We start from the raw sequence: 21834 nt of genomic DNA on the forward strand, positions 1-21834 counted from the left end.
AAATTAGGGCTTCTCAACTTTGGTATTATTGACATTTTGGACTGAATAATAATTTGTTGTGGGCAGGCTGTCTTATACATCATAGGATGTTTAGCAGCATTTTGTTCTTCTATTCACTACATGCCCTTAGCAACCCCATCTTCCCCCATCCACAGAGTTGTAACAACCCAAAATGTCTCCAGACATTGTCAAATGTTCCTGGGCAGTAAATCACCCCCAGTGGATTAGACAGTAGAATTCTGGTAATGAAATCTCATTGGAATATGCATATTTAAAAATACTTAATTTTTTAAGTATTCTCATTTCTATAGCCCAAATTTAAATATTATTCTTGTAAAAATCATTGGTAAAGCACTTGTCATTTTATTCCTAGCTTCTTGAAATTCAGAAACAGAAACTTGTTTTTCGGTGCAGAAAGACCAAGTTTTTGTGGAGCATTATCATCAAATTTTTAATGAGAGGTTAGCAGTTTTTCTGCTTAAGTGCAGTGAATAGAGCTTAGCAATACTGGCATTGAAGGACACTTGGGCACATCTCATCCAAGATTGTATTGCTCAAGTCACGCTAAAACCAATTCAAAAGTTAATGATAGTGTCTGACTGATAAGCTTAAAGCATTAGCAAAGCCATTTAATGGTGAGGAATGAAGCTGTTCTAAAAACTATTAGTATAAATAAGTGTAAGATTCTAAAGTTGAATCTCTTAAGCGCTAAAAGTTTTTGTACCGAATTTTGTTAATTTTACTTAAATTTGGCTTTGAAAAATCAATTTAAGGAAGTAAGTATGCTGACATATTCGGGACTTTAGAGTGGATAGACTGTGAAGGAATATGCAGTCATTATTTGTATGTGGTCTTTCAGTCTCTAGATAAGTTCTGCCATTTATTGAGTGTTTACCACTGCTGATTTACATGTATTGTGTATTTAATGACTATAGAATCATATCATTAATCATCCTATTTGTAGCTTTTGGGAATTGTCATTAATCTGCAGTTCAAATAAAATCTTATTATCAAACCTGTGAAGTTTTATTATAGTTTAGTGGTTATTAAGCATTTATGTCCAAAGACTTTTTATATATTCTTATTTCTATTGATTTTTATTTGTTACTTTTTTTATATTTAGAGAAACTTATGTAGAACAAGAACAGGGAGAAAATGCTAATGACAGGAATGATAGAGCCATTCGAGTAGCAGCAAAATGGTACAATGAACATTTGAAGAAAATGTCAGCAGAAAATCATCTACAAGTCATCTTCATAACAAATGACAAAAAAAACAAAGAAAAAGCCATAGAAGAAGGAATACCAGCTTTCACTTGTAAGTCTAAATGTAAAAGCTGTTAATTTTTATATGCATTTGCACATATGAACTGCCATCAGGCCCTTGGTCAGATGTTCACTTAAACATTTAATACTTTCATATTCCTATATAACGCCATCTGATGTTTGCATTTTTAAATTTCTCAGCATTTCTCAGCCAAGTAAGTTGTGGTGCCCAGTGGATGTTAGTTTCCCCATCACCCTTTGAAATTGGCTTAGCAATAAAAACTCATAGGACACCTGGGTGGCTAGACGGTTAAGCATCTGCCTTCGGCTCAGGTCATGATCTCACAGTCCTGGGATCGAGCCCCCGCATGGGGCTCCTTGCTCAGCAGGGAGCCTGCTTCTCCCTCTGCCTGCTCCTCCCCCTGCTTGTGTTCTCTCTCTCTCTCTCTCTGTCAAACAAATAAAATCTTAAAAAAACCCCAAAAAACTCATAGATATGCTTGACCCAATACTTCTGCTTTGACGTGACCATATCAACAGATATTATGGGTTTTAAAAAAAAAAGAAAACACTTTATCAAGAGCAAAACTTATTTTTCAGGTGAAGAATATGTAAAGAGCCTGACTGCTAACCCGGAACTCATAGATCGTCTTGCTTGTTTGTCTGAAGAAGGGGTATGTTTGAGTTAGTTTTATTTTGTTTTTGAAAAGTGAAAATATTAAAATGGCCACTTTGGGATCTTAAGTTTATAGTTAATCAAATTTAAAAATTGGAATATTGGTAGGTAAGCTGGAATTGAATAGGAGTTGGGTTATAAACAAGAGTGGCTGTAATAGGCTTATCAAAATGCCATTCCTAAAAGACTTGACTTTCTAAAATAGCACTGTTCACTGATAGACCCTCAGCAACCTGAGTTGGGCCTGTCACATGGTGGCACCATTTGTTTGATGAATGAATAAAGGAATCTGTGGCTGGTTTGTGAATAAGGTGTAAGTATTTGACAAAAAAAGACGTGGTGGGCATTGCAGACAGCATAAAGCTGTAGCATTAATCCTGAAGGAAGAAGGGAGGGAGTCATAAGAAGTAGAACCGGAAGGGTAGGGGCCAGCTAATGAAGATCTAGAATTTATTCTGTCGGTCAATAATTTTTAAACTGTCTTACTCTAAAGGGCTGCTGTGAAGAGAAGGTAGCAGGTAGGATTCTGGGCTCCCTACTTTATAATGGCAAGCTAAAGGAAATTAAAGGTGGATGAGAGTAGGCCTGGGAGGAATGGGGGAGAATGATCGAAAATGTTTATTTGAAAGACCACTCTAATTTCAGTTTGTGAGCTGATGCATTGCGTCAAGGACAAAGTTAGAGGCAGAAGGAGGAGTAAAGGGATCCATGCAGTAGTGGAGATGGGGGGGCATGCTAAGTGAGTCATAAAACCTCATGGGCACTCACTTCCTTACATGTGAAGTGTATTTAACAGTAATGACTTCAAAGCATTGTTATGAAGATCAAATGAAATAATAACAGTAGTATTAATAAAATTTTTATCTCAATGCCTGGCATGTAGCTATGATAAATGTAAATGGCAGCTATTGTTATTATAGAAACAGGTTTTATGTAATAGAACATTAGATATCCAGTCTTTACAACATTTTCTTCATCCCTGCTTATCTTCAATCAACTACTTCACAAAACTGAAGTGAGAAAATAAGAGCTGGGCTTGATTTTTGAAATAGATTTAGGGACTGCTCTAACAGGTAGCCACTAGTTGCCTCTGGCTTTTTAGATTTAATTCAGATTAAAAATTCAGTTTCTCAGTTGCATTATTCACCTTTCAAGTGCTCAAGAGCGGCTTGTGCCCAGTGGCTACCATATTGGAGACCACAAAATCAATATTCCCCTCATCACAAAGTTGTTTTGGATAGCACTGGTTTAGAAGAGGAAAGAAGAAATCTAACATGGGTAATGCATAATATTTGATTGAGGACTGTGGTAGGGTAAGTGTAGGACATGGCGAAATTACAGCCAGTGCTGTTGTAATACAACATGTATGTTCTTCAGATTCACCGTGTCCTGCAAAATCATGTAGTAAAAGCAGCAGAGCTAATGGGAAAATGTGGTTGGGGCACACTCAGAAGTTTTGTGAAGTGGTGGAAATAGGGTTATCCAAATTTGGGCGAAAAGCTGTTAGAGAAGGTGAAGATGGTGTGGCTCATAAAACACACAGTAGTCTGGGGTAACAGATGTTTGAGAGGTGACTGTTTTGTGGATTCCTCTGCAGCTTTGTTCAGCTAGCTGCAGTTTTCTGTGTTCACCCAGTATTTTTTAATATAGCAGCTGCATTGGAACCAATTCATGTTTTCAAAACAAGCATTATGGGAGGACTGACTGTACTTAGCACCTAACCCAGATTTGGGATGTCAAGGCAGAGACGTGAAGGATGTTAACTAAGCAAATTCGCTTCAAGACAGGGACATTTTAGCTGAGTTATATGAGGGAGCTAACCATCATAATAACTAGGGGAAGAGCATTTTACACAGAGGAATCAGCAAGTAAAGGCTCTGAGATTAGAATAAGTTGGCAAGATCATGGAGTAGCTGGAAGAGTGCCTGCGATGGAGTAAGCAAGGGAGAAAGTGTTACACAGGAAGTCAGAAATATAGGCAGGGACCAGATCGTGTAGGATATAATGAGTCATGGTGAAAAAATTGGATTTTAGTCCATGAGTGCTGGGCAGATGTTGAGTGGGAGAATAAGATCCATTGGCTGCTCTAAGAGAATAGATTAGAAGCAGGGTCCTCCAGTTAGGAGGATATTTTAGAGCTCCATGGGAGACAAGACAGAAAATTGGACCATGGTAGGAGCAGTTAAGGTAGTGGGAAGTAGTCAGATATTGGTATTACTTTGTACATTGATGTTTTAGGGCTTGGTGTTAGATTGGATGGGGCTGTGAGGAATATGGGTGACCTTAGGTGTTTTGCCTGAGCAACCATATGAGTAGTATTGCTTCATTTACATAGGATGAAGGCAGGGAGCGGGATTGAGTGGAAAATCAAAAGTATGATTTTAGACATCTAAGTTTGAGGTAACTATTAGAGCTCTCGGTGGCTTTATGGTATGAGCAGTTGGATATGCAAATCTGTAGCTCATGAGGGAGTTTAGGACTAGAGATATAGATATATTAGAGATATAAATTTGGATCTCATCAACATATAGGCGGGGATTGCAGACTTTTTTTAAAAAAACAGGTTTATTGAGGTATAATTCACATACCATACAACCCACCTATTTAAAATGTACAATTTTTTGTATAGTTACAGGATAATGCAGTCATCACCACAATCTAATTTTAGAACATTTTCTTCCCTTTCAAAATAAATCCATATCCATTACCATTCAATCCCAATCTGTCCCTGAAATGCCCTTGCTTTAGCCCCAAGCAACTACTGATCTATCTTTGTAAACTTGCCTATTCTGCACATTTCATATAAGTGTGATAATGTAATATGTGGTCTTTTTTGATTGTTTTTGTTTGTCTTTGATACATACTTAGGTATGTGCAAGAGCACTTGCTCCATCATATGGTAATTTTAAATTTAACTTTTTGAGGAACTGCCATACTGTTTCCCAAAGTGTGTGCAGCAGTTTACATTCCCCCCAGCAATGTATGAGGGTCCCAGTTCCTCACTGATGTATGTGGGTCCCAGCTCCTCACCAATGTATGAGAGTTCCAGTTTCTCACCAATACATGTTGTCTGTCTTTTTCATTGTAACCATTTTAATGAGTGTCAGGTGGTATCTCAATGTCATTTTGATTTGATTTACATTTCCCTAATGGCTAATGGTATTGAGCATTTTTTCATGAGCTTATTGGCCATGTGTATGTTATGTGTAATATATAGATGTGTATTTTAACTTATGCATGTGTGTGCATATGTCTCTTCAAATCCTTTGACTGGTTTTTAATTGGGTTGTCTTGTTATTACTGAGTTGTAAGAGTTCTTTTTGTATTCTGGATACGAGTTCCTTATCAGATAAGTGATTTGCAAATATTTCTCCTAGGCAAACTTTTTTTTTTGTAAGGAATCAGATTGTAAACTTTTTTTTTTTCTCTTTAGCTTTGCAGGCTATATGGTCTCTATCATAAGTACTCATCTGTGCTATTGTAGCATGAAAGCAACCACCAACAATAGATAAGTGAATGAGAATGGAATGTAAAACTTAACTTACCAAATACAGGCAACAGGTTGGACTTGGTGCATGGACCTTAGTTTGCCTAACCCTGATCTAGGGAAATGAACATAGATAGAAAAGGGAAGAGGTCCAAGGGCTCAGCCCGTGGGTACTCCAGGAGAAGTCAGAAACATCAGGGGAACCAGCAAATGCGATCCAAAGGAGAAACAGGCGTGAAGTTCTTGGAAGCCAAGTAAGAAAATGTTTCAAAAAGGAAGGGGTGATCATCCAGGTCAAATGTTGCTAAGTCAAAAGTAATGAGGGGAACTGATGATTGGATTTAGCATTATGACATTTGCAGGGGGTGGGTACTATCCAGAGTAGTTTTGATGGTAGGGAGGCAGAAGTCTGAATAGAATAGATGAAAAAAATGGGAAGAGAAAATTTACAGCATGGTAACACCTCAAACGCTGTGGTGGGAAAGGAGAGAAATGAGGTGATTGTTGGAAAGCAAGAGGGATCAAGAGGTTTTGTTGTTTTAAGTGGGAGGAAATGACGCAAGAGTAAACACAGGTAAAGAAAAGGGCCTATAACCAAGTCTTGAGACACTCCAACATTTAGAGATCAGGAAAAGGAGAATGGGCAGAGGAACCTAAGGAGGAGCTACCAGTGAAGTAGGGCAGAAACCCAAGGAATGATGATTTCGATGCAAAAGTGTCTCAGGGAAGGAAAGGTCATTTAAAAAAGTCTTGATAAGACCGAGAATGGAGCACTGAAGTTGCTGAGATAATATGTTATTAGTGACTTCAATAACAATAGCTTTGGTGACTGACAATGAAACTTGCTTATCGTGCATTCCAGAAAGAGTGCGGGTGAACACGTAGACACACAGCAATTATAGATAGTATTTTTTGTGGCATGTTGGTGTGAAGCGGAACAGAGGATCAGGCCAGGAGACCCAAAATTAATTAACTAACTATATTTATTTATTTTAATAGGTCATGTTATTGCAAATTTATATGATGGTGTGAATGTTGTAGTAAGGGGGGATGGGAAATTTGATTCTAGAGAGAGAAGATCATTACAGGACAAAGTTCTTGAATGGAGGAGAGGAGACGGTAGGTAGGTAGTGCCCAGCTGAAAGAACAGAAACATTGTATTCATTGTTGCAGGAAAGAAGGCTGAGGTTTTGATATAGATGCAGGTAGGTGGGCAGATTCAGTGGCAGGAAGATGAAGTAGGTCTCTAGTGACTGCTTTTGATTCTCAGTATGGAGATTGCAGTCACTCATCTGAGAGTGAGGCAGGGAGAGGGAAATGGGAGAGTTAAGGAAAAAAAGGACTAAAGTAATCTCCCTGGAAGGTAGAAGATTGTGGGAAATGAAAAAGGCAATTAATTAAAGGAGCCAAGCAGTAAGGATTTTGGATGTTGAGGCCTCTAAAAATCCTGACAGGTGTGGTAGACCTAAAGCAGTCCCTATCCTACTTTTATCTTATATTCTTAACTATGTAATATATCCAAAATAAAAATAGCTTTTCTTGTACTTTCTGTAGCCACACTCTACTCATGGAGTTGAAGCTTCAGTATACCCTTTACTTACTTACCTACCCACCTGTTCACCTGACCTCCTTAACTACACACCTTCATTCTGGGAGGCCTGGGGTGGGAAGAGGGGGTGTGCAGAGTTTATTAGTGACATATCTGGCTAAATGCCAAAATTTAATGAAATTCAAATATTTATGTAAGTTGCCCTAAGAATAGAAAGCGTTTTTTCCTACTGTGCCTTATTCTCAAACTCACAGAGTTGTATGTACCATTCGTGGATGGTTTTTTAAAAAACTTTATTTAAATTCAATTTAATTAACATATACTGTATTGTTAGTTTCAGAGGTAGAATTTAGTGATTCATCAGTTGCATACAGCACCCAGTGCTCATTACTTCAAGTGTCCTACTTAATGCCCACCACCCAATTACCTCATCCCCTTACCCACCTCCCCTTCAGCAACCCCCAGTTCATTTCCTGTACTGAAGAGTCTCTTACGGTTTGTCTTTCTCTCTGTTTTTATCTTATTTTATTTTTCCTTCCCTTCCCATATGTTCATCTGTTTGGTTTCTTAAATTCCACATGAGTGCAATCATACGGTAATTTGTCTTTTGGGGTGTTTTATTTATTTATTTATTTATTTATTTATTTATTTATTTATTTATTTGAGAGAGAGCATGTGTGTGCAGGGGTGGGGAGGGACAGATGGAGAGGGAGTGGGAGAATCTCAAGCAGACTCCCTGTTGAGTGCAGAGCCCAGTGTGGGGCTCGATCCCGGGACCCTGAGATCATGACCTGAGCCAAAATTAAGAGTTGAACAGTTAACCCAGGTGCTCTGTGGATTTTTTTTTTTTAAATACCTGATAGTGATAATAATAGTTGTCTATTGAGTGTAAGGAAGATTTACATACTAACTACATCTTGTGGTTTGCTCATTTCACAGAATGAAATAGAAAGTGGAAGAATAATATTTTCAGAGCATCTTCCTTTAAGTAAGCTACAACAAGGCATAAAATCTGGTACATACCTTCAAGGAACATTTAGAGCAAGCAGGGAAAATTACTTAGAAGCTACAGTATGGGTTCATGGAGACACTGAAGAAGATAAAGAGGCAAGTGTTGTGTACATAAATTCCATATACAATAAAACACTTTCTGTTCATGATTTTCTGTTCACGATTTTCTTTCATAAGTTTTTAAAATTTTGTAGGAGAATTTAAACTTACTCTATCCTTCTAGTTTATCAGCTTAAAGGCAGTTATGTAAGAGGTCATAGATAATAGAATGAATCACTTTCTTAGAGAGCTGCTTATGGAAGAAAAGAACTTTTTATTTACCCCACTTTTAAGAGAATAAAAATCTAATCAAACAATTAAGAAAATCATAGGATGCCTCTATTTTCTGTATTATGGCTAGTTATGGAAAATGCTATTTACATAACATATAAATGCTCCACTGGGCTTCACACGCTTTAAAGCAAATAGGAATCATTTTTGGGTGCTCACTATTTGCCAGATACTGTTCTACCTGCTTTGAATGCTGCATTTCATTTAATCTTCACCTGTGCCTATGAAAGCGGGTACTCTTTTTTCATTCTACCCAATTAGGACCCTGAGATTTAGAGAGAAGTTTTCCCAAGGTCTTTTTGGTGCTAATGTAAGGGTTATGGTGGAGCCATGAATACAACCTGTATTTTCTGACGGATTTTCTCTACTTGATATTGAGAAATTAAGAGGATGGGGTAAAGGGGCACTATAGAAGAAGAAAAAATACAAAGGAGAAATAGAGATACATAGAAACACTCAGAATATATCTTTCCTTCTGTTAGGTAATCTTCCCCTTACTATATTGCAATTAAAAATATCTGAGCATGTGCCATTTGCTGTTTTACACAGATAATCTTACAGGGACTTAAAAATTTAAACCGAGCTGTTCATGAAGATATTGTGGCTGTAGAACTTCTTCCCAAGAATCAGTGGGTGGCACCATCTTCTGTGGTTTTACACGATGAAGGTCAAAATGAAGATGATGTGGAAAAAGAAGAGGAGAGAGAACGCATTGTATGAAACCAAACAGGTTTATCTTTTGTCTGTGTAGCTTTGTAGAATTCATTAGTGTTTTAGCTTTAGAGCAAATTAAACAAATTTTCCTGCTTTCAGACTTACTGAATGAGATTATAGTTCTCTGGGTTTAATACATTTCATACACATAGTTGATTATTTTCCCTCAAATATTTAAATAGTCTTCTTTTAAATTATTATCACTTTGCTCAATAAACAGGTTTAAATATAGAAAGACTGTAACGAGTATGAAACTTGAATTCTGACGTTCAGGGACATGATCTGTCTGAATTAGGTTTGTCTGAATTAGTGAGGTTTAGGTAAATACAAATAGGAAATTTTATGCATTATTTTTATGTACTGTTAAAATTCCATCAGCATAATAGATGTACTTTGGGGCCCTTACATAAGGGTCAATTCTCTGTTACCATATTTATTATGAAGAGAATGCTTTCAGTTGTTTCTTATGATCTAAAGTCTACCTGCCATGACCCATTTATTTCTATATTTTAGGATTATAAGAACAATACAAATAGTTGGAATTCAAACATTAGTAGTTCTCCTTTTTATAAGAATTCTGTTCATTGTGCTCTGGAGTCTTATTATAGTATTATCCTTGTAGAGTCTAAGCCATAGGAGAGTGTTGAAATACCATAAAGTCCTTCGGCTATTTCTAATAAATAATCTTTTTATTTGGGTTTTTATTTTGGATAAGGAAGAACTTTTAAAGATACAAGTATTTTTAATGAATTAATAGATGCCACATGGCTATTTAAGGCAAACTACTACTAAAATCCTAGTCTACTAATTCCCAGATATGTGTGTGTGTGTGTAAATTCTCATATTAAAACTGAACAGTTGAGTTCTGACATATTTATTCAGTTATATTTATATTTTTTCTTTGTTTTTTGATTATCTGTTTTTGTAGTGTATTATTATTATGGAACTATTTCCATGGCTTGGTTTGGCATATTCTGATATAGAATTTTGAAAGCATCAAGATTCTGTAACTATGTCATAATTTACTGCGTGGAAGTATTAGTATCCATATTCATATTCTGATTTTAAAGAGAAATTGTCTCATTATACTTAGAGGAAAAATAACTGAACGTTTTTCTTTTTCTTTATAAATCTCAGCTTAAGACTGCTGTAAATGAAAAAATGTTAAAGCCCACAGGTAGAGTTGTAGGAATAATAAAAAGAAATTGGAGACCATATTGTGGCATGCTTTCCAAGTCTGATATTAAAGAGGTGAGTAGAGAGTGTGTTGCTGTGTAAATAAAAAATGATACCCATTAAATAGAACTTAGAGCCCTCCCCATGCCCCCAACCTCAGATTTGTATGTCTGTGTGTAAAATCTTCTCTCCTAATTTTCTTTAGTCAAGAAGACATCTCTTTACCCCTGCTGATAGGAGAATCCCTAGAATTCGAATAGAAACCAGACAGGCTTCTGCATTAGAAGGACGGAGGATTATTGTTGCTATTGATGGTTGGCCCAGAAATTCCAGATATCCAAACGTAAGCTTGAATGATTTATATTTTTTTAGAATATCCAATTAAGAATTGGGTATAAAATTGCTTCTTTTAGTGAAAATAAAATCTGCTTTTGTAATAAAATTCATACTGAAGTACAGGAATATTTCACAAACTTACCTGATAAGTAGTACATCTTATTTGAAAATTAATCTTATGAAATTCCAGTGCAAATCATTTGATTATTTTTACTCAAGTTTCCTAACAAATAACTTTTGATAGTGGTTACAAAAATAGTGTTTGAAACCCAAGTAGATTCTACTAATTCTGAAGCCACTATATTTGAAGTAGCATTTTAAACTTAAAAGGTCATAGGAAATAGACAGCACTTCGCTATGTAAGAACTGAACTCTCAGGAAGTCTCCATCATAAATCACTTGAGCTTTATGGACTCATTTTTAAGAAGCGTTGGAAACATTTAGAAATACCAAAGTGATATATAAATGTCTAAGAATTTAATGTCATAATAACATATACCAAACAAAAAGCTGTAAAATTCACCTTTCTAATAATACCTTTTGGTTTTAGGGACACTTTGTAAAAAACTTAGGTGACGTTGGAGATAAAGAGACTGAAACAGAAGTTTTGTTGCTGGAGCATGACGTTCCCCATCAGCCTTTTTCACAGGCTGTTCTTAGCTTTCTTCCAAAGATGCCCTGGAGTATTACTGAAAAGGTAAATTGAAAAGAATGTAGTCACGTTATAAATTACTATATCTGAGCTAATTTGGTTTCTGTATGTGTTTTTAAACATGTAGAAACTGGGGCGCCTGAGTGGCTCAGTCAGTTAAGCAGCATCCGACTCTTGATCTCAGCTCAGGTCTTGATCTCAAGGTTGAGTTTAAGCCCCACATTGGGCTCCAGGTTGGGCTTGACGCTGGGCATGGAGCCTACAAATAGTTAATTAAATAAGCAGAAACCATAGTCCTCTCCTCCCCCGCATTTAAGTTAGGTACAGAACTCTTAGGTATTACAAAAATTATTTATTTTACTGAAAGATACATTTTTCTGGGGAATCAACACTAGCTTACGTCAAATTATTCAAAGGTGAAGAAACCACAAGTTACAAATCATAATGTGTGGTTATTATTAACAAATAAAACAAAGTTCCTTTTAAAATATATAGAAAGAAATTATTGATTTCTTAAGAGCTATGTTTCATTTGTACTACCAAAATAGTTTTTTATTTTTTAACAATGTGGCATTTTCTAGGATATGAAAAACCGAGAAGACCTGAGACACCTGTGTGTTTGTAGTGTGGACCCTCCAGGATGTACTGATATAGATGATGCTCTACATTGCAGAGAACTGGAAAACGGAAATTTGGAGGTATTCTTGTTGTAGTGACGTTCATATCCAAATATATAGTTCTGTTTTTGAGTTTATTTTCTTTTGACCCATTATAGAATTTATGAATTATTCATGCCTAGTCACTTGCAACTACAGAGACTAATGGGGCATGTATCAGAAATTGAAATGGGAAATGTGGCCATCCTTTTTCAGTTTTGCTCCATTTCTTCTCATTAGAACTCCATTAGTACCTTTACCCAGTTAAACATGTTGACATCCTCTTATTTTTATCTTTTTCAGGTTGGTGTTCACATTGCAGATGTTAGCCATTTTATTAGGCCAGGAAATGCTTTGGATCAAGAGTCAGCCAGAAGGGGAACAACTGTGTATCTTTGTGAAAAGGTACGTGGGTCAAATTTAAAATGGAATTTTGACACATGCTTGTAACTTTTTCCTCATCCATTTTATTTATTTATTTATTTATTTATTTTAAAGATTTTATTTATTTATTTGACAGAGAGAGCGAGAGAGCACAAGCAGGGTAACGTAGAGGGAGAGGGAGAAGCAGGCTTCCTGCCAAGCAGGGAGCCCGATGTGGGGCTCGATCCCAGGACCCTGGGATCATGACCTGAGCCGAAGGCAGACGCTTAACCACCTGAGCCACCCAGGCACCCCATCCATTTTATTTTTAATAATTAAAATAAAAATATTTTAATAATAATAAAATCATCTGAGGTGTTTCCTGAGAAAGGTGTTTCTAGCCTCAGTATTGAGGTGAAATATGAGGAATAACTATTATGTGAGTTTTGCATTGTTAGATTGTAAAAACCATGGGCACTTTTGCATTCTTGAACAGTCTGGAATAGTACATGAATTAGCTATAAAAGACCTACATAGAAGAAGGTGGTCATAAATCAGTGAAAATAATGCAGTGTGTTTGGTTATTGAGTGGCCCAAATAACAAGTAGACTTGGTTGATGTAAATTGTTGTGTAGCATTTAACTTCCTAGCTCTGGGTAACTAGGGTATTTACTGTTGCTTCAAAAGTTTAGTCATGAGTCTGTTTTGTCATCATTTACCATGTCTTCTTTTTAAAGTAGTCTTCCATTAACTTACAGAGAAAAGTTGTGAGAATAGAAGGGACTGTTAAACTTAGTCTACATTGTCAGTGTTCTTCCATGTAGCTTTTTTCTGTAAAAGTTTTTTGGCTCTCTTTTTCAGTATGTTTAAAACACCATGTAGTTTGCGTCAGGCATTAGAGAAAGATCCAGTCGTAGAACTGTTAAGGCTTATGTCTGTTATCTAGTACAAACTTATTATATAGGGCAGAGATTGCAGACTTGGAGGACAGCTTGGTGGCTGTGGAGAGAACGCACACTTAGGTTCACTGACATGAAGTCCGGTTTCCTCTTGTTGTGTCCTGTTTGTAACAGTTGTGTGGAAATACTTTTCTAGAAGTAGACTTACTTCTTATTTTCTCAGTTCTGTTCACAAAGACCTTTTTCCCCCCTTGTTAAATTAATACTATTGAGAATGAAAGGTCAAATAAATGTATGGGTATGGTTAAGTAATCTGCCACTCTATTTTTTTCTATTCCAGAGGATTGACATGGTTCCAGAGTTGCTTAGCTCTAATTTATGTTCCTTAAGATGTAATGTTGACAGGTATTTATGCATGTTTTTTCATAAGAGCATAGTATCTACTATTTTAACGGATTCCCATTAACAAACACTGTCTATTTTCCCCCATAGGTTGGCATTTTCATGTATTTGGGAAATGAATCACAATGCTGAAATCTTAAAAGTGAGGTTTACCAAAAGTGCCATTAATTCAAAGGTTGGTTTCATGGTTAATATTAAATGTTTAAAATCTTTGGTACTTTTAACAGTGTTACTAGGTGGTTTTGAAAAAGTCAGGTTTACTAAATTAAATTTTTCCCAAATGTTGTAGCAAGATCTAGTTTTTTCCAGTTATCTGCTTAATTTTTGATGCGGTTGCCTTGTATTCAGAAACTCACAAAGCCTGGATACTTGAGAAGACTAAGTAGATGACTTTTTGCCCTAATTCAGGAACGCTACTATTTGAAATTGTTCCAATGTATAAACTGGTCAGTATTTTCAAAGTTGTCATGTATACCATCTTGTGATACTCACAAATTTTCAGAGAAATGATGTCATAAATTTTCCTTGGATTTCAGCAGAACTAGCCTGAGGTCTCAGGTCAGAGAGAATGGAACCAGGCTAACGTTCTCATCGTTCTCTTTTTTGGAAATCTGCCCAGATTCAGTTATGTTCTCACTTTGCCCTTGGTCTTTCTCTGACATTTGCCATCATCTAGTTGCTTTCAACAGTTTTGGATGAACTAGTGGTTGGAAAGGAAAGCAGTGTTGGACTGACAGATAGTGATGTATGAATGATTTAAGCCTTCCTCGATTTGTATTTTTAAAAAGGATGAGTTTAGTTTTCTCCCAGACTTGGTCAGTGTAACAAAGTTATATGAAAAAAGTTCACTGCACATAAAACAGAAAACATTTTTAGAAGGGGACCTCTTAGTCCCTAGTAGATAACTTGGCTCTCCTAAGATTTCTCACCTGGCCTCCTGCATCATCTAACCCTCTTATGCTATTCCTGATTTTTACTTGGGACACTACTTTTTTTTTTTTTTTTTTTAAGATTTATTTATTTATTTCAGATAGAGAGTGCAAGGGGGAGGGCAGAGGGAGAGAGAGTCTCAAGCAGACTCAGTGCTGAGCACAGAGTTGGACAAGGGGCTTGAGCTCACAACCCGGAGATCACGACCTGAGCCGAAACCTGACGCTTAACCAGCTGTACCAGCTAGGCGCCCCTACTTTTTTTTTTTTGATAAGCTAAAAAATGGTAGTTTTCCATAAGGTGTGAAATGGGAACAGAAGCACTATTTGTATATTTGGATTATAATTGGAAATTATTTGGGATTTTTTTTACTGTGATTGGTCTCATTTTTAGATACTTAATTTGGGATATTTCATAGTTTTTTCTGTAAAACATGATGTCTAGGCTATTACAGTATTCTTAATTATTTGTCATTGAGTAAGGAAGTAGTGATCATCTGGGGAGGATTTCACTTTACAGTCATTGTCACAGAATAATATGACTTTCCTTTTTATTTTAGTGTACTTAAGTATTTATTTGTTAACTGTGAAAGTAAAGTTTAAGCAATTTATTTACCAAAAAATGCTATCATTTTGTTTTGTTTTAAAAGATTCATTTACTTTTAGAGGGAGAGTGTGAAGGGGGGGGGAGAAGCAGAGGGAGACGGAGAGAGAGAATCCCAAGCAGACTCCCTGCTGAGTGCAGAGCCAGATCCCATGACCCTGAGATCATAATCTGAGCCCAAACCAAGAGGTAGATGCCCAACAGACTGAGCCACCCAGGCACCCCCATTTTGTTTTGTTTTAACGTAAGTTTGCTTATGTTGTGTAGTGCATCAGATACAAATTAATGAACCAAAAACCATAGGTCTGCAGTATAAATATTATAGCTAGGACTCTCTCTCTTCTTATTGATTTTAGGTTTTCCAAAATCATAGATTTTATGTACTGCAAATATGAAATTACACTAAACCAGTTTTTTTTTACATTTTTTAAGAATTTTTTTAAATTTTTAATTTTTTTTAAAGCGCGAAGAGTGGGGGGCAGGGAGGGACAAAGAGAGAGGGAAAGAGAGAATCTTAGGCAGGCTCCACACCTAGCATGGAGTCCCATGTAGGGCTTGAGCTTACAACCCTAAGATAATGACCTGAGCCGAAATCAAGAGTGGGCCACTTAACCGACTGAGCCACCCAGGTGCCCTATAAACCAGTTTTTATAAGAATTATATTAACATACGGTTTTCCTTTTAGGCTTCCCTTACATATGCTGAAGCTCAGATGAGAATTGATTCTGCAGCCATGAATGATGATATTACCACTAGTCTCCGTGGACTAAATAAACTAGCTAAAATTTTGAAAAAAAGAAGAATCGAAAAAGGGTATATTTCAAAAATATTTATTAAGAAGTGTCTTTATTGTGGTAATAAGATAACCTGTGAACTCTTCAAAGTGTTTTATCCTGGACAGTGACAGATTATTTAATGAGCTGAATAGAAAGTCAGGCAGAGACATTCTTTTTCTTCTAGCTCTGTCTTTGTAATTTATTATGCTAAGGAGTTAAAGATCTTAGAGAAAATTTCAAGGGAGGCAGGAGCTCCTTAAGACTTTTCTATGGATTGTTTCTAATTTTAGTTAGAATATTGAACATTGGTTTTTAGACATTTAATAAATGTAGACGAACTTCTTCTTCCACTTGAGAGTTTGAAGTGATTTGAGACACCTTCATTTTTTAAATGATTCAAACTTATACAGAAGCAGTCTGCCCAAAGATCTGATAGCTAGTAGCAGATGTGTGTCTTTTAGCTATTACATAATGGGATTTGCCTAGCTACAATAGTATAAGATAAGGAATATCCAAGTCCCCAAACTTGTTGAAGTAAAGTAGTTAAAAGAAATTTGATTTTTAAAAGACATCATCAACCATCAGAGTAAAGCAAGTACATGAACCTTTCAGATGTTGGTCTTGGGTTCCCATGCCCATCCAGGGTAGGGTCACAGATGGTTACTAAAAGTGCTTTTGTTGGGGAGTACAAACTCTAAATCTGTGCTCTTTCAGAAGATGTGCCTATTGTCTATTTAAATTAAAATTCATTAAAATGAAAGAAAATAAAGAATTTAGTTCCTGAGTCACACTAGCCACATTTCAAATGCTCAGTAGCCACTTACGGCTAGTGACTACCATATCGGACAGTGTAGAGATAGAGAACATTTCCGTCGCTGCAGAAAGTTCCACTGGACCGCGTTCTTCCAGGTGGTTATGCTGAGCCATCTTTATCTCTACTCACAGGTCAGTTTTCTGGGAATATTCAATGTGATCCTAAATATAAAACTTGCAGCTGTGTAAGGATAATTTGGATGCATTAAACCCAAAGAAACTAAAAAGGACACAAAACAACACATTTTTCAGCAAGTGTTTGTTCATCAAAGCTTTACAGTATGCAAGACATCAGAAGAAAGTTTGTGGAAGATATTTTTAGAAAGTTTGTTTTAAAAGCAAAATGAATAAAATGCAAATTGAAAACATTTATTTTGGTAGTTTTAAATGGTAAGAGAAATTTGCATTAGTAACTAGCCTCTCCTGATTAGTAAGGGAAAGATAATTTTTAACTTCAAAAACTGTCTCTACTTTTAATTTTGTAACTAGATAGTCGTGTACTGGTAAGGACAGGTCATTGAGTCTTCTCAGCCGTAGGTGAAAATTGAGAAGACAATCAGTAAAAAAATTGGTATTTTTTACTTTCTTAAAGGATATGTTCTGTTTTATATTTATTTTATGTCTATCTTAAAGGATGAATATTATGGATTAAAATGTTATCCATAACATTTTAAGTGTTTTATGAAGAAAAAAATCAAAATGTGATTACTATACCTTGCTTTTTAGGTCAGATGTATTGATAAACAGACTAAATCTAGTGTAGAATCTTGTAAAGACTGCATGGCAAGAAAGGAATATCTGTCAAGATTCTCTTTCTAGTATTCCTTTGGTAGTTCTTCTAATAGAGCTGAAGAATTGAGGGAAAAGGTGAAGAATTAGCTTGCACCATCTCATCTTTTTTTTCTCCACTTTCCCCCCTTCTCCATGATTGTTTAGGGTTACCCAACTTCATTAAAATTCTTTAAGTTGGTTTGAAGCTAACCTGATGGAAATAGCATGGAGGTGTGAAGAAACCTGACTCGCCTTGTTGGAATTTACTTTTCACAGGAGAACTTGGGAACTCATTAAGTGAACCATTCCTGTAAAGCATTTAGTCTAATATGTTATCTGACACGTAGCACTCCGTATCAATAGCCTCAGTATGTGTACATATCAGGGTAGTAGTTTATCAGTCTCTTCGCTGGCTCAGCGAATGTGGACGTACTTTTGAACTGTGGATCTTCTGATGGTACTTATCTATGTGTGGCAGCTTCCCTTTTGCCTCTCTCTCCATCATCCCTCACCCCAATACATTGTTTTCTGTAATAAATAAAATTCTGCCAAGTTACCTTCTTTATTTATAAAAGTGATTACAAACCCATGTAGTTCAGTAAAAACTCAGTGTGGGTACAGAACATACTCAAAATCTCAGAAGCACAAGGACTCATATTTTGTTGTGTTACTGTTGTGTCCCCTCTCTCTCTTTTTTTTTTTTAAAGATTTTATTTGAGAGAGAGCACGAGCGGAGGGGAGAGGCAGAGGGAGAAGGAGAAGCATGCTCCCCGCTGAACAGGGAGCCTGACACAAGGCTCGATCCCAGGACCTTGGGATCATGACCTGAGCTGAAGGCAGACACTTAACTGACTGAGCCACCCAGGCGCCCCTGTTGTCCTCTCTTTTTAAATGCATTTTAGATGTGTAAGATGCAAAGCTGTCAATGAAAATAGAACATAAAACTTAGCAGATGGTCTTAAAGCCTTCAGAAGAAAAACTATTACTCACTTGCTATCATCATTTTCCCTTTTAAAAGCATCACTTCCAGAATGATACCTGTTATTGGCTCACTTCACTAAATTTACATCTTTAATTTTTATTCAGGGCTTTGACTCTTTCTTCTCCAGAAGTTCGATTCCACATGGACAGTGAAACTCATGATCCTATAGATCTGCAGACCAAAGAACTTAGGTATGTAAATTTTTGCTGGGCCATAGATAGGATTTTTATTTTAAATGTAATATCTAGTGTATATATTAATAAACAAAACATATTTGTACCCCAAATACCTATTTCTAATAGGGTTATGGTGTCTGTAGATCTTTTGGAGTTAGGATATACAGAGAGCAGTAAATGTGATTTTGTTTTTTAGTTTTTCTTACATAAAACTGAGATAAGTATTATAATAGAAGAATTTCCAGTTTGAATTGGTCTTGATGTGTGGTGTATTAGAACTTGACTAGTAATAGTTGTGGTAAGTAAGAGATTGCCCTGGTTAATTTCTTAAGTATTTAGTGTAGAAGAGCGTATTGTACAAATATGTACAAGACCTTGTACTTTAAAGCCAGACTGCCTCGGTTTGAATCCTGTTTCCAATAACTCCAGACAAGTAATTTGACTTTTTTACACCTCAGTTTGTTGGTAAAATAGGACTGATAATGGTACCTACGTCACTGGGTGTTGTGAAGAGTGCTCAGATGTTATTGTTGTTACCATTGTATTGATTTGGTTTAGGTTTAGGAAGCAGGGCTGTTTTTGGTTAAATCAGTTAGGCCTCTTTTCCCTGCCTTTTATAAGGTAATTCTAAAATGAATGTGCATTTACACTTTTCTTAGTAGATGACCAAGGGTTAAAAATGAGAATATACTCAAATTTCTTAGTTAGGACCAGTGTGTGCTTTATAGTAGAGCTATTAGAGCTAAAATTAAAAAATACTTTTGGGAGAACTTTTATATAAATAAAACTAATGCTAATGTGAACAGTGAGCCTAATACGAAGAGGTTTTTTGAGGAAAATGTCGAATCTAACTTTGTCAAAGTAGAACATCGCCCCTTCTTACCAAGAAGAAGACAACACATTTCTAAGAGATTGTCTTTAGTCTTAAAGGTATGATTGGAGGTCTTCCTAATATTTAAAAAATTAATATACTTTAGGAATCTAGTCAAGAAGTTTATAAGATGAATGAAACTTGAATTAAAGATTAATATAATGCCCATTCAGTGACTTGGGAAAAAGAAAGTACAATTTACAACAGAATACAGATCATTTACTAACCTAAGTTTTAAATAGACATAGACTATAGAGAATAAAGAGCAATATCAAATTGGCTAAGAGTTTTGAAGTCAGTTATGTGGGCTTGGGTCTTGTTACTACTAACTCCAACTTTGAGCAAGAGAATAATGTTACACATCCTTAGTTTTCTCATCTGCAAAACAGGACTAACATAAATCTCTCTCTATATGGATACAGATAGATCAATATTTTACAGCATAGTGCAATGCCAGGCCAATAATAAATACCCAGAATAGCTATTGCAAGTATTTCTTCATTTTGGTGATTTATTGGTGAAAATTTTAATTTTTTAAGCCCAAATTTGTATGACCTAAATAGTTTTTCATTCTTATTAGTAAACTTTATTTTTATGGATTTATAATTAAGTAAAAATCTCTTTAGATTTAATAAAAGAAGGTGAAAATTCTTTTGGTTTAGATTTTATATATTATTAGAGTTAGTAAAGGTTCTATTATTTAAATGCAATTTAAAAGTCTCTCGCATGAGATTTACTCATGCAGTAGATGTATAGTAAGAGATTGTCAGCGTAGCATCTGAGAAATGAGTGTTAGGTTATGAAAAATACACGTGTGCACACACGCATACAGATGTTTACGTAGGAAATACTTTTATTGTTTCGTTGGTAGAAAAGGTAGCCTGGGAATAAATGTGATCTATAAAAGTCTCAGAATCTTTTTCCTTATTTAATGATTTCTCCATTGGCAGGGAAACAAATTCCATGGTGGAAGAATTTATGTTACTGGCCAATATCTCTGTTGCAAAAAAAATTCATGAAGAATTTTCAGAACACGCCTTGCTTCGAAAACACCCAGCTCCCCCTCCGTCAAATTACGAAATTCTGGTTAAGGCAGCTAAATCCAAGGTAAGGTCGCATAGTTTGCAAAATCATCTGTATTTGAGTTGTGATCTGTCCATTGTACTAAACAATCTATATTTGCGTCTGCATGAAAGTTTCCATTGTTTTCTGATGCAAAAATATGCCAGTGGTACTTTTGATTAAGAAAAAAAAATCATCTAACTTTAAAATCATTTGCTGAATAAAATCCTTTAATGTCTTTAGAGAGCACCCTGTGCTACAGCCAGAAGTTCCACACTAAGTTATTTGCAGTATCCTAAACATATGAAGCTCTTCCATATCTCTTTGCCTTTATACGTGTTCTTTATGCCTGTATTATTTCATGCCTCCTCTGAACTGCCTAACTTGAGAGACTTAGAAATAATTGTTTTCCCTCTTATCTTTAACTCAGTTAAGCCCTCTCTATATCATGTCCCTAAGAAAGAAGTCCATTTATTGCATACATTGGGGAAAAGGAAAAACATAGGAAGGCTACTGTATCCTCCCCCTCATTTAGGCATAATTACCCTTACCCTTGTGGTGACTGTGGCTTACATTGGTTTTCTTTGGATCACTTGTTCAGGTCCCATCTCTCCTGTCCAGATGAGGAGCTGGAAGTAGTGTGGGGTCTCAGGGTATTATTCTAACAGAATGATGTTGGTTTCTGATTTTTCAGATCTTTATGGTGGGCCTCCTACCCCTATCCATCAGAACAGAATCAACTTCTCCTCTGCTCTAAGGCTTATGCTGTAAATTGGAGAATTTTCTCCTACTATCTTATTTCTTCCTTAAGACCTGGGTAGAGCAAGGAGGATCTAAGTATATTTGCCTCATCTCCCAAAATAGAACACAGCAGTTTGATGTATCAGCATATTGAGCTGTAGTGACCAATACAGTTTTATTTTGCCTCTGGCCTTTACTTCTACCTTGAATGGAAGGTAAAGAAATATCTGCAGAGGAAAACCAGACATGCTAGAAAGAAACCAGATCTGCTTTGATTTTTTTTTTTCCTACCCCAACAAAGAACAGGCAAGCACAAATGGGACTTTGAGAATCGCACTACAGCTACCACCATCCTTTCCCTTTGAAACTTCTTCAGACTGTTGGTACTTCAGTACCTTTAGACACATTCAGAAAATATTAAGCTTTGATGTTGCACAAAACAATCATGACTTTTTATAAGCTATTTTTAGTTCTCCTAGGTTAAGGACAAAAGATGTAAATACTTATTATCTGGTCAAAAACACCATATTTGTTCTGTCTGATTTTGTTGTATTTTGAAGACACCATGGTACTGATTTTAAAATGTTTAATAG

At 36.0% G+C, this 21834-nt stretch overlaps 1 protein-coding gene across 3 annotated transcripts in view; it reads left to right on the forward strand.

The window, feature by feature from the left end:
• The window catches only part of DIS3 (DIS3 exosome endoribonuclease and 3'-5' exoribonuclease), a 28345-nt gene that overhangs the window by 1780 nt on the left and 4731 nt on the right, over positions 1 to 21834 (forward strand). For all 3 annotated transcript variants that reach the window (XM_036073105.2, XM_036073107.2, XM_036073106.2), the window contains 14 exons: positions 1124 to 1317; positions 1866 to 1939; positions 7917 to 8084; positions 8868 to 9032; positions 10170 to 10283; positions 10414 to 10551; positions 11095 to 11241; positions 11778 to 11894; positions 12156 to 12257; positions 13455 to 13519; positions 13607 to 13691; positions 15735 to 15862; positions 18496 to 18582; positions 20389 to 20545. In XM_036073105.2, coding sequence (XP_035928998.1) covers positions 1224 to 1317; positions 1866 to 1939; positions 7917 to 8084; positions 8868 to 9032; positions 10170 to 10283; positions 10414 to 10551; positions 11095 to 11241; positions 11778 to 11894; positions 12156 to 12257; positions 13455 to 13519; positions 13607 to 13691; positions 15735 to 15862; positions 18496 to 18582; positions 20389 to 20545 — 1641 coding nt within the window. In that variant the 5' untranslated portion in view covers positions 1124 to 1223. The remainder of the gene's footprint in view (positions 1 to 1123; positions 1318 to 1865; positions 1940 to 7916; positions 8085 to 8867; positions 9033 to 10169; positions 10284 to 10413; positions 10552 to 11094; positions 11242 to 11777; positions 11895 to 12155; positions 12258 to 13454; positions 13520 to 13606; positions 13692 to 15734; positions 15863 to 18495; positions 18583 to 20388; positions 20546 to 21834) is intronic.

Source organism: Halichoerus grypus, chromosome 4, assembly GCF_964656455.1.
Source record: "Halichoerus grypus chromosome 4, mHalGry1.hap1.1, whole genome shotgun sequence".
NCBI classification, from domain to species: Eukaryota; Metazoa; Chordata; class Mammalia; order Carnivora; family Phocidae; genus Halichoerus; species Halichoerus grypus.